Source organism: Zingiber officinale, chromosome 11B (genome assembly GCF_018446385.1).
Source record: "Zingiber officinale cultivar Zhangliang chromosome 11B, Zo_v1.1, whole genome shotgun sequence".
NCBI classification, from domain to species: domain Eukaryota; kingdom Viridiplantae; phylum Streptophyta; class Magnoliopsida; order Zingiberales; family Zingiberaceae; genus Zingiber; species Zingiber officinale.
In genome coordinates, this window is record NC_056007.1 from 63,835,817 (window position 1) to 63,849,638 (window position 13,822).

The window sequence follows — 13,822 nt, forward strand, 5'->3', positions numbered from 1 at the left end:
GCCATTATGGAATTTGTGTTACAACAATTTTCTATGTATCTCTTAGTCACATAGGTTGCTTTCTTTCATTGGAGCAAAAGGTGATATCACTCCCCTCATGCAGCTCAATATCGTCCGGCCCCAAGGCAAGATATAAACAGGTAAATCACGGGGAGCATTTTACCCTAGTGCAACAACCTTTGCATGGGGCGTTGCTTTCTTTCATTGATGCAAGATCATGTTGACAATGATGAAAAGAATTTAAGTGTAGCAACCAACCTCGTCTTAAAATTTCAGGTGTATGGACAGCCTATCTATGCCAAAGTATTAAGAGTTGGCTAGCTAAGAAGTCACCTGAATTAGCTTGCTCCATGAATACACATTTCCAATGCATAACCTAGAAGGTCAAGCAATCCACTTTAGGATTTGCAAGCTTGTTCTTTGAATGATCTTCGTCATCTTAACAGCATTGATGTCTCTCATTCTACCCTTCTTCAATGCAACCCTGGGATTGTGAGGACAGCTGCACTCTGGTCATTGAGAGCATACTACCCAGTATGCAAGCACACGACCCAAGCCAAGATTGAGCAATGACAGCAGAAACGTTTGATCCTTCAGTAACTGATTAGTTACCGACATCAACAACTGCCTCAAGAATGCAACCATCTGTCAGATCGAGATTTAAGTTGTAACCTATTGGTTCAACTACTACCATGTTAGGACACTAGTCCTCGATATATTGTTTTCCAATTCACTTTCAGTTCGGTGACTGTATGAACTGTTCCTATGTTGAAGGTCAAGTGTGTCTCTATCAGCTTTTGGAAAATAAACCATAATTTCATAATCACAAAATGCAAATTGTGAATTATTGTCCTCAAAACAGCTTCAACTCAAGTGCTCCTGTGAATCATGGGCAGGTCCACTGAAAAATAGAAGGTTGGGACACACAACTTTGTTTAAATTATAGATGATGAAGCAGCTAGAAAGTAGAATACACTTCACATTCATGGACAATGGGGTGATCGAAAGGAAGAACCACTAGCTCTTCTTGCACACATCCACAACTGGATCCACATTTGGTATGAAGGGTGATATTACCCCTATAGCAAGTAACAACGACGATCCAGTTGACCTAATAAAGATTGACATTCTAACTGCAAGATAAATTGGCAATGATCCTTAGGGGGCCTAGTTGGACTTACTCTATCAACATCAAACCAAGGTTTCGAAACTACACTTGTTAATACTACTATTGTAGTAAACTCGTATATGTAAAAACATCTCTGAAACTTTCAATACTTGATGATCATCACTTCCAAGTCATTTGTGGCGTGTGCTGCCATCTCTTTTGCATTATTAAAGATGATTCAAGTGTTTACATACCTAATTTGCTATGGCAATGTGCTGAATTCTACTATATTGGGATCGAGCCATTTTGCCAACCTTGTCATCATCACTCACCTAATCATTTAGCAGCTTGACAACTATACGGGACCTTAAAGAACTGCAGAGCAAAATCATGTCTTTGGTCTATGATGGTAACAATTCTAAAATTATTGCAACTTCAACTTGAAAACAATTACAAGAATAGTTGTGAATACCTTTCAAGCATTAGAGAAAAACAAATAGCTATCGAATGAGGAGAAATCGAAGAAAAACAGATCAAAAAACACATGGAAAAATAATCGAATATTTGTCAGAGGAATCAGATTCAAATCTAAGAACAGAGACAAAATATGAAGAAGAAAAGAATTGGATATACGTGAACTTGTTTCAGGCCACTCACATGAAACTTGGCGCCCGCGACAAGACCCTGCGCCCGGCGGTGGACTCCGTCCGAGCGGCGGTGGCGCCTGAGCAAGCCGCATAGACTCTCTCCAGCGCCCCGACCACCTCCCCCATGGTGGGCCGGTCCTGCCCCTCCGCCTGCACGCACTCTGCCGCCACGTACCCCACGTACACCACCGCCTCTATCTCCTCTGACGACGCCGGCGCGACCCTGCGATCCATAATTCGCGCCACTTCGTCTGTCTCAATGTACGGCACGGCCATCTCCACCACGTTCCGCGGAGTGGTGCTGCCCTCCGCCTCCCCGTCCTCCCCCTCCACCTCCATGCTCCGGTGGATGGCCTTGTACCCTGTGACCAGTTCAAGTAACACTATCCCAAAACTGTAAACATCGCTCTTTTCCGTCAGTCGGCGCAACCGGTAATATTCCGGGTCCATGTACCCCACCGTGCCGGCGGCGACGCTTCCTTCGTCCTCTGGGTTCGTCAGCGATAGCCCAAAATCTGCGACCTTGGCCATCCACTCCTCATCGAGCAGAATGTTGGAGGACTTGATGTCCCGGTGGATAATGGGCGGCACCGCGTAGGCATGCAGATACTCGATGCCCCGCGCCGCGTCGAGCGCCAGGCGGAGCCGAGTACTCCACGAGCTCAGCGGCGACGACGGGACCATGGGACGCCGGTGGAGGTTGTCGTGAAGGGTACCGTTAGCCATGTACTCGTACACCAGCACAAGTTCACCGCGCTCCCGGCAGAAGCCCAGAAGGCGGACCAGATTCTTGTGGTTGATACGCGAGAGCACGGCCAGCTCGGAGCAGAATGCGCGCTCCCGTTGCTCCTGGTCGAGTCGGCTAAGCTGCTCGTGTCGCCTGGACGTGAACGGCGCAGCGGACGCCGGATTCGCGCGCTTAATCGCGGCTTCACGCCCGTCCGGAAGCGTCGCACGGTAGACCGCACCGAAGCTTCCTGATCCGATCTTGTGCGTCTCCGAAAAATTGTCAGTGATCTCCAAGACGAACTGTAGCGAAAACTCTTCAACAGTCCCTCCACCGAGCCGACCGTCGAGAGACGAATCCATCACCAATGGCTGCCTCCGGCGGTTCGACCGCACCGAACCATGTACTCCGGCATTGCTCCGTTTCCTGAGAGCTCGAAAGACGAGAAAACCCAGCAAGACTAACAACCCCAAGATGAATCCCACGGATCCAAGAACCACAAAAACTGTCCTCTTGCGACCACTACCAATTTGCTGAGACGGCGGCAGACTGATCGTCGTATTGGAATCGAGCTGGCACGATTGGCAGATGACCTCACCTGATGGACACATGTTACCGGAGCCTGGTAGCACCACGCAGCCGACGCAGCTCGAGGCTGGAGAAGAACACGTCCCCGGTAAGACGCTTTTATAGACAGTGTGCTTCTGCAGGAACAGCTCGTTCCCCCAACAAACCACCGAGAAATTGAGCAACAAAATGCCGCAGATGGCGTCGCCCCTCGCCTGGATCCTCAAGAACTGCTCCCCAGCGAGGCTTTCCGGCGGATGTGAGCCCTTCCCCCAACACAGAACTGTTCCATTATAACGCAGCACGCAGGTCTTGTTCTCCCCCAGTGCGATGGACACGATGTCGGGTTGATCCGAATCCGGCACTGGTGCTCCGCTGCCCCAGCAAGTCAGCCGGCCGGCATCTGACTTCGCGCAGGCGTGCCAGGTCCCAGCAGCGAGCAAGCTGAAGTTTCCATCGGGCACGTTATTGGTGACCTCCATGTCGCTCCCGTAGCACCCGATCCCGCCGGATTTCTTCCGCCCGCAGACGAAGTTCCGCCCCACAGCGATGTCGGAGAACTCGATACCGGGAGGGAATTTAATCTCCTTCCATCTCCAACAATGCGGCCAGCCTCCCTTCAGGCCGCAGACGTGGGTGTCGCCGGAAGCGAGGGCGGCGAGGGCCGGACCCCGGTAGATCCTCTTCTCGTAAGTCTCGTTGCCATGGTCAGGGAAGGCCCACCAGCGCATAGTGGAGTTGGATTTGTCGGACGGTAGGGTAAGGCCGCAGAGGAAGCCATTTCCGGCGGCGACGGCTCCGTATGGTGTGGCCCCGGCGCGGTATAGAAACTGCTGACCCGTGGAGGCCCTTGTGCAGTTTAGATCGTAGCGGTGGAGGAGGTCAGAGGGGACGAGAGCGCAGACGAGGGTGATATTGGGGGCGAGTTGCGAGACGGCGAGAGTGGAGAAGGGGGAGGCGATGGCGGAGAAGGAGCAGAGGAGGAGGGTTAAAAGGAAGAAGAGATAGGCGGAGTTCGGAGGCGGCGGCATCGGATCGACGGTGAGTGGGTGGTTTTGTTGGCGGTGGAGAAGCTCATCGTTACCTGGCCTCGGAGAGGGAGGACGGCGGTAGTCGGACTAGGGGACACGACGGCGCTCCTTATTGCTTCGGAGAATGACCGGTTCAACCCTGCTTCGACTCGTTCATGACTGCGGGTTCGACACGCAAACCGGTCCAATTGACTGGTTCAGATGATCAGTTCGGTACGGTCCAATTTGACTTAGGATGTGATGTGATGAATTATGACACGATTAAGAGGTATTATCTGGTCGGAATTAATCAAATTAAGTTGGATTTAATTTGTTTAATCGATCCAATAATTCATGCCCAATTTGAAATGCGATCATGTCTTTTTTTTTTTTATATTATTATTATCAACACTTTAATGAATAATAAATTTATATTGTACTTATGATACTAATTAATTTAGTCACATTATTATTATTATCATCATCATCATCATCATCATCATTATCATCATTATTAATTATAACTCCTAATTTATTCTCCCTTTACCACTATCTGCGGAGATCGCACAACAAACCTTCGGATCGCTGACGTAACTTATATAAAGTATCTAATTTAATGCGGACACGCCATCTCAGTTAATAGATATAAAGGAAATTTATATATAAAAAAATACCTTTGTTTTAAAAAACTAGCATACTAATATTAAAATATTCTTTATCAACTTATTTAAATCAAAAGTCCTTTTATTTTATTTTTTATCTATTATAAAAAATTTATATATAAATTTATTAGAATGATAATGAGTGCGGTAGATTTAACAATTAAATTTTATGAAAAGATATTTGTAAATTAGAGAAAATTTTTTAATCATAATATTAACTTTACATGTAATATTTATGTCCAAAAATTTTATTTTTGTTTTTTGCATATAAAATTTTATTTGCTTCAACTTTCTCATATAAATATGATTACCTAATTATCTCTAAGATTTTTTAGGTACAAAAAGTCAAAAAAATGAGTATAATTTCTCTTAAATTCAGCACTTTAAATTAGAATCAAGTATATTTTCTATCAAAATTACCCCCTCATATTTTTTAGGTACAAAAAGTCTAAAAATAGGTATAATCCCTATTAAATTTAGTACTTTAAATTAGAACCGAGTATATTTTTCTATCAAATTGAATATGACTTTTTAATTGCCCCTCAGATTTTTTTTAGGTATAAAAAAAATCTAAAAATGAGTATAATTACTCTTAAATTTAGCACTTTAAACTAGAATCGAATATATTTCCTATCAAAATTGCCCTCATAGTTTTTTAAGTACAAAAAGTTTAAAAATATGTATAATTCATGTTAAATTCAACACTTTAAATTAGAATCGAATATATTTTTTTATCAAATTGAGTACGACTTTTTTCCTACTTAATATAATTTCTCCTAAATTCAACATCATTTAAAGAAAATCTAGTATATTTTTCATCCAATTAATTATCATTTAAAAAAAATCTAGTATATTTTTCATCTAATTGAGCTGGAAAAAGAGTGCTTAATTTGATAGAAAATATAGTAGATTCTAGTTTAATGTGCTGAATTTAAAAAATATATATACTTATTTTTAGACTTTTTATACCTAAAAATATCAGAAATAATTAGATAAATTAGTATCCATTATATTTAACTAGAGAATAAAAATAAAATTTTTTATCAATAAAGAATACATGCAAAATTTTATTTCTTTATGTAAATTTGTCCTTAGAGAATACATGCAAAATTTTATTTCTGTATGTAAATTTTTCCTTAAGTTTTAATCCGTTGTAAATTTCTCCTTAAGTTTTCACCCGGATTATTTTTAATTACTTTAGAAAATTGGATGATATTTTTGAAAAACAGTTGGCCCTAACGATTTATACCTCATCCTCGGTGTATTTGTCCTTGTACAATATTTCTTATTCAAGGTGGGCAATTCAAACTCACTGTCACTGGGCAAGTGAGACACACAACGTGTGAATGACGATTTAAATTTAAATATAAATATAAATAAAATAAATATTTTGAAGGTGGATTTCTAATTATATATAGAAGTTGTCTTTTAAATTTATCCTATATATATATTTATAAGAAGAAAGATTATCTTTAAAACTTCAATTATCTTAATATTGCTTCATTATATAAACTCTAAATAGAGTGATATTTTTAAATCTAAATGGGGTAAAATTGATAATTCAAGTAACATAGTATGAATATGATATTATCTGGAAGCTGATACATAATATGATTGGGATGTTGATTACATCATCATAATCCAGAGGGAGAAAAGGTGATGAGTTGTCATCTATGTTAACTGAGTCGTTAGACCTCGAAAAAGAGAATGATCGAAGGTGTTCGAAAGTCCTCAGCCAATGGAGCCTGTAAGGTTGTTAGAAAACAGATCGGGGGTTATTCCGATCTGGCTCTCCGACGTTTAAGTCAGCCTTTGGTGATAGAGAATAAACAGTACTGTAAGGAAAAACATAAAAACTAAATGTAAAACATACTAGGGTGGACCAAAAGCAGCACAGAGTTAGAGGCGATGGTGCGGAGCCAGAAGACAACACAGAGCTGGAGATGGAGCGGAGTCGGAGGGCGACACTGTGTCAGAGACGGCGCGGAGCCGGGGGAACCGAGTAGATAGACGAATCGATGAGAGGGCATGGATGTTGTCAGTGGAAGACTTCGAGCTAGAAATTAGGAGGCAGGTGAGCTGTCCTCGCCGTTGGAAGAGTCTACGAGAGTGAAAGAGTGAAGGAGGGGTTAGAATGGAGATTGGGATGCCCCGGTCGTCCACTTCGACGCTCAAGTCCATTTCTAATGATGCCAAGAATAAAGAAGATAAACAGTGCAAGCATAATGAAGATAAGTGTTTGTCCTCCATTTTCTCTCGTGGACACCTCTTCTCCTTTTTATACTGCTTCTCATACCTTCACAATAATGAGGCATTAGAGAATGTATGGTGTTAGAGCATGTTAGGTGATGAAGAATGTATGACGAACTTTCATTGGGTAGAAGAAAGTTCTGTGGCATGTATGTGGCAGAGTATCGGAATATTCCTTAACGAATAGCTGTTACTTTCTGACAAGCGGTTGTGATTCCCTAACAGTATTGTCTCTCATAGATAGTTTGAATGGCACAACAGCTGACCAGAAGTAGATTGAGAGTTGTACCCATGTAGAGCGAGGAGCTGAGTCTTGGAGATCCAACTGGCGCATAGGTCGACTGGCAGTAGATTGGGAGTCGTGCTCATGTAGAGTGGGGAGCTGAGTCTTGGAGATTCGACCAACATAAAAGCCAATCGGGAGTATATTGGGAGTAGTGCCCATGCGGAGTGAGGAGCTGATTCTAAAAAATCTGACTAGCGTAGAGACTGACTGGGAGTAGATTGGGAGTCGTGCATATGCCTAGTGGGGAGCTGAGCCCTAGAGGTCCAACTGACGCTTGTGTTGGCCGAGAATAGACTGTGAGCTATGCCTATAAGAAGTGACTAGGAATCATGGGGAGCTTACCTAGAGGACTCAATCGGTATTGATCCCTTGTCGGTTGAACCTCAGAGCAAATGGTCCGTTCAGATATGTACTTCTCGACCTTGACTGTCACATCTCCTTGACTTCTAACCACTACATCATCTTGACTGTCGACCCCACACTATCCCTAGGGTCATCTATAATTGGTCGTATCACAAGTCTCCCCTTCAAATTTAGTCGAAGAATGCCTGAATCCAATCGACTATACAGTCTATGGTTTAGCCGAATCGCTCCCAACTTGCTGGATTAAGCTTGGATGGAACCTGACTTGATTTTTTCTGATCATTTTTTGTAGATGCTGACAGATGAGTGTTGATCGGCACCAAGGGGTTGTCGAATGGAGCCTGATTTTACTTAGAGTTGTCCTTTTGACATTAATAGCCGATTAGACTTTATCAACCCCTTGAGATTGAATGACCATTTTGACTTTTGGTGAGTAATTTGAATGTGCTTGTTGCTTGGAATTTTTTCCAAGATCTGCCACTGAGTGAATCCGAGCAAGCGACTAAGCTAAGTGGCTGAGTGGTACCAGCTGAGTGACTGAGCAATGTCGAGCAAGTGATTGCATGGTGTTGAGCGAGTGGTTGAATGGTGCCAAGCGAGTGATGATTTTGAGCGATCAAGGATTTGAGATGAGTGCCGAGCAAGTAGCGATTTGTGAGTAATACTACACGAATGGCGCTTTATACAAGGAATATAAGGTGAGCGGCGATATGCAAGTAGCACCGAGTGAGCGGTGATTTTAGATGAAGGCTAGGCAGAGCGACAAGTGAGATGAGCGCCAAGTAGAGCGGCAAGTGAGGCGAGTGCCAAGCAGAGCTGTGATTGAGGAGTGTCAAACAAAGCGGCGAGTGAGGTGAGTGCTGAGTAGATCGACAAGTGAGGTGAGGCCCGAGCAGATTGGTAAGTGAGATGGGTGTCGGGCAGAGTGGCAAGTGAGACGGGTGTCGAGTAGAGCGGCCAGCGAGGCGAGTTCCAAGCAAAGTGGTGAGTGAGGTGAGTGCTGAGCAGATCAACAAGTGAAGCGAGGGTCAAGTAGATCGGCAAGTGAGATGGGTGTCAGGCAGAGCCCCAAGTGAGACAAGTGCCGAGTAGAGCGGCTAGTGAGGCGAGTGTTGGGCAAAGCGGCAAGTGAGATGACTATCATGGCCACAGAGGTAATTAAGTGAGATGAGGGTCAAGAAAAGCGGCGAGTGAGGCGAGTGTCGGGTAGAGCGGCAAGTGAGATGAGTGTCGGGCAAAGCTGCTAGTGAGGTGAGTGTCAGGCAGAGCGATAAGTGAGAAGAGTGACGGACAGAGCGACAAGTGAGATGAGTAGAGTAGCGAATGCTGAGAAGAGCGAAAAGCGAGACAGGTGTCGGATAGAGCAGTGAGTGAGACAAGTGTCGAGCAGAGCGGCGATTGAGATGAGCGCCCGACAGGGCGACTATTATGAGTGTCAAGCAGAGCAACGATTGAGATGGGAACTGGGTAATGTGGCTATTATGAGTGTTGAGTAGAGAAGCAATTGTGATGAGCGCTAGGCACAGCGGCGATTATCAGTGAAAAGAATAGCGATGATTGTGATGAGCGCCAGACAAAGCAACGATTATGAGTGTTGAGCAAAGCGGCGATCGTAATGAGCATCGAGTAGAGCGGTGATTGAGATATACGCCGGGTAGGGCGGCTATTATGAGTGCCAAGCGGAGTGGCGATTGAGATGGGCGCCAGGCAAAACGACAATTATGATGGGGTCGGACAGGGTGGCTATGATGAGTGCTGAGTAGATCGACGATTGAGATGAGCACTGAGTAGGGTGACTATTATGAGTGTTGAGCAGAGTGGCGATCATGATGAGTGCTCGACCAAGGATGGGGCCCGTGCGGTTGGTAGTTATGCGCGTGAGCCATGCACGCTTCTAACTCATACGGGAGCGAGAGTTTGAGAGGTGTGTGAGTCATGCATGCTTATAATTCGCATTGGGACGAGAGTTTGGGAGGCACATGAGTCATGCATGCTTATAACTCGCACTGGGGCGAGAGTTCGGGAGGTGCGTGAGCCATGTATGCTTATAACTTACACTGGGGTAAGAGCCTGGGACCTGACTGAGAGGTCGTTGGGTACGTGAGCCGTACACACATATAACTCGCACCCAGATGAGAGTCTAGGAGGCACGTGAACCATGCACGCTTATAACTCGCACTGGGACAAGAGTCTGAGACTCGACCGAGAGGTTGTTGGACGTGTGAGTCATGCACTCTTATAATTCACACTAGGGCAAGAATCTAGGAGGTGCGCGATCCATGTATGCTTATAACTCGCAGCTGTTGAAAACACCTGCCAAGCGACCATTCAGAATTACTGGCTGAGTAGCCATATAGAAATATCGACTAGTGGCCCTTTAGAAATATTGGCCTAGAGACCATTTAGAAATACTGGCCGAGAGACCATTTAGAAATACTGGCCAAGTGGTCATTTAGAGATATTGGTTGCATGACCATTTAGAATTATCGATCGAGTGTCAACTTATAGATACTGGTTGAGTGGTCATTTAGAGATACCGGCTGCATATCCATTTAGAATTACCAGTCGAGTGACCATTTAGAAATATCGATTACGTGACCATTTAGAATTATCAACCGCGTGACCATTTAGAATTACTGACCGCCTGGCCATTTAGAATTATCGGTCGACGATGTGTTTGTCAAAATCCTCTAGGATCATGGTAATGGCCGAGAGTTTTTCGACATCGCCTATCTTCACGTTTCAAGTCAGGTAAAGAGGTTTCCACGTACGTTGCCAAATTTGATCCTATTCAGAAGCTGAGTCAGATGAAACTGGCAGTGATGTGGTTAGGATGTTAACCGAATTAGTATGACCCGGAGGGAGGAGGGGTGATGAGCTGCCCTCTATATTGGCTAAGTCGTTAGACCTCCAAAAAAGAGAAGGGCTGAAGGTGTTCGAAAGTCCTCGGCCAATGGAGCCTGCAAGGTTATTAGACAACAGACTGTGGGTTGTCTTGGTCTATTCCTCTAATGCTCAAGTCAGCGTCCGATGATAGAGAATAAACAGTATTGTAATGAAGAACATAAAGACTGAATGTAAAGCATACCAAGCACGTAAGAGCGGATCAGAAGCAGCACGGAACCGGATGTGATGGTGTAGAGGAAGAAGATAGCGCGGAGCTAGAGACGGTGTGGAGCCTAAGCATGACATGGAGTCGGAGATGATGTGGCACCAAGGGAATCGAGTAGACAGCCAAGTCGATGAGAGGGTATGAATGTTGTTGGCGGAAGGACTTCTAGCTAGAAATCAGGAGGGGAGTGAGTTGTCCCCGACACTCAATGTCGTTTCTGATTATGCCAAGAACCAAGAAGATAAACAGTGCAAAGCATAATGAAGATAAATATCTATCCCCCATTTGCTCTACTAGACACCTCTCATCCTTTTTATACTTCCTCTTATAATCTCCACAATAATGAGGCATTAGAGAATGTCTAGTGTCAGAATATATTGGGTGATGGAGGATGAATGCTGGACTTCCATTGGATAGAGGAAAGTTTTATGGTATGCATGTTGTAGAGTATCAAAATATTCCCTGGCGAATAGCCATTACTCTATGACAGGCAGTTGTGATTCTTTGACAGTGTTATCTCCCAGAGATAGTTTGAGTCCCGGAGATTAGATCGGTGCATAGGTTGACTGGGAGTAAATTGGGAGTCATGCCTATGCAAAATGGGGAGCTGAGTCTCAGAGATCCAACTGGCATAGAAGTCGACCGGGTGTAAATTGAGAGTCTTACATATGTGGAGCGGGGAGCTGAGTCCCAGAGATTCGATCTGTGCACAGGCTGACTGGGAGTAAATTGGGAGTCATGCCTATGCAGAATGGGGAGTTGAGTCTCGAAGATCCAACTGGCATAGAAGCCGACCGGGGGTAGATTGGGGGCCGTGCTCATGCAGAGCGAGGAGTTGAGTCCTAGAGATATGACAGACACAAAGGCTAATCGGGAGTAGATTGGGAGCAATTCATATGCATAGTGGGGAGCTGAGCTTGGGGTCCAATCGATGCTTGAGTTGGACGGGGATAGATTGAGAGTCATGCCCATTAGAATTAGGGAGGTGTCCTGGAGGACTCGACCGACGCTTGCGCTCGGTTAGATGTAAACCAAGAGTAGTGACTAGGAGGCATGGGGAGCTGTCCTAGAGGACTTGATTGAAACTGGGACCTGATCGGCTGTGAAGAGTAGTGACCAGGAGGCATGGGGAGCTGAATCCTTGAGGACCCGACCGACACTAGGACCTGACCAATTGTGAACCAAGAGTAGTGACTAGAAATCATGGGGAGCTGTCTCAGAGGACCCGACCGGACTGAGGCCCGATCGGTTGAGTCTCGGAGTAAATGGTTCATTCGGATACATACTTACTTTGACTATCACATTCTTTTGACTTTTAACTGTCATATCACCTTAACTGTCGACCCCACACTATCCCTAGGGTCATCCATAATTGATCGTATCAATAGAGTTTATTAAGGCCTATGTCTAGGGTCCTAAATTTCTAATATTTTAATATTATTTTTTGTATTTTTTAAAAAACATTCACTTTTAATTTTAAATTATTTTATTTGTTATAGATTTATTTATTTCTTTTATATATATATATATATGTTAAAAAAATTTTAATTTATTTTTTTAAATTGATCTGTCGATAAATTAGAGAAAAATCCCCAATGGTAATCATAACTTTGCATGCAATCCCCATGCCTACAAAACTTTGTTTCCACTCTCTGCATGCAAAGTATTACTTGTTTCAACTCCCTCATGCAAATATTGATATCTAAATTGCCCCTCAAATTTTTAGGTACAAAAAGTTCAAAATTGAGTACAAAAAGTCTGAAAACGAGTATAATTCTTCTTAAAGTCAGTACTTTATATTAAAAATCGAGTATATTTTCTATCAAAATTGTCCCTCTTATTTTTTAGGTATAAAAAGTCTAAAAATAAGTATAATTCCTGTTAAATTCAGCACTTTACACTATAATCCAGTACTCTATACTAGGATTGAGTATATTTTCTATTGAAATTAACCCATATTTTTTAGGTACAAAAAGTCAAAAATTGAGTACAAAAAGTCCGAAAATGAGTATAATTCTTCTTAAAGTCAGTACTTTATATTAAAAATTGAGTATATTTTCTATTAAATTCAGCACATTAAACTAAAATCGAGTATATTTTGAGGTGAAAAAAGAATCGTACTCAATTTAATAGAAAATATACTAGATTCTAATTTAATATACTGAATTTAAGAGGATTTATACTGACTTTTGGACTTTTTGTACCTAAAAATATCATGGGCAATTAGGAAAATATGTTTGGCTGGGGAGTGAAAAGAAAGTTTTTTATGGATGGGGACTACATGTAAAGTTATGTTTGCCAATGGGGAGTGCATGCAAATTTACCCTTGATCTGTTAATGCGTGTCGATATTCTCGTACATCGTAGCCGGTGATCTCATTTCCTTCCCTTCGATATTGTCGTACATCTCGTACCTTCCTCCGTCTCCGATGATATTAGTAAAAACGGACATTATTCTCATCCTTCATCGATAATCTTTCTCATCCTGTTTTCCCTCAATAAGAACTGGAAATAGAGGTTCTTGTTCATTTGACGCAAAGTAGAATGCTAATCTTCTTAAGCATTACATTTTGTTCTTGTTTAACACGTAAATTAAAAAAAAAACCACTTTCATATTATCTTCATGTTTTTTAATTTAAAATCTAGACTTTGAACGTTTATTGTAAAAACAATAATTTGTCAAACTAAAATTAATACAAATTTATTTTAGAAAAATAAAATAATTTAGTAATTTTATTAATAAAAAATATTATTATTTTAATTAGTAATTTTAGAACTCAAAAAGCCAAAAAAAAAAAAAAAAAACCCCTCAATCAGGCTGCTGATCACGCGGAGAAGTCCACAAATGTCCGCGTCATGGACACCGACTTGTAAAGTCTTTCAGTTTTATTGCCATTCGGAAAGGATCGATCACATCTGATGAAGGATTGGAATCCAGTTGGAGAATTCCACTCAAGCATGCAATTAGGGAAAGTGACAATGGTGCAGTTCAGGCAATGGTGCAGCGGCAAAAGTATTCATTGGGTTACTCAAATCTTCACTGGTGGACGAGGAGTCACGCGCTTTCGGATTTGTCTGGCAGTCTGATGGA

General features: G+C 42.9%; 1 protein-coding gene across 1 annotated transcript; it reads right to left on the bottom strand.

The window, feature by feature from the left end:
* Positions 1-1,639: 1,639 nt before the first annotated feature.
* Positions 1,640-4,185, bottom strand: LOC122035091 (serine/threonine-protein kinase-like protein CCR4). The gene has a single exon (XM_042594476.1). It carries the CDS (start codon positions 4,078-4,080, stop codon positions 1,762-1,764), a length of 2,319 nt encoding a protein of 772 aa, XP_042450410.1. The 5' UTR covers positions 4,081-4,185; the 3' UTR covers positions 1,640-1,761.
* Positions 4,186-13,822: the final 9,637 nt, after the last annotated feature.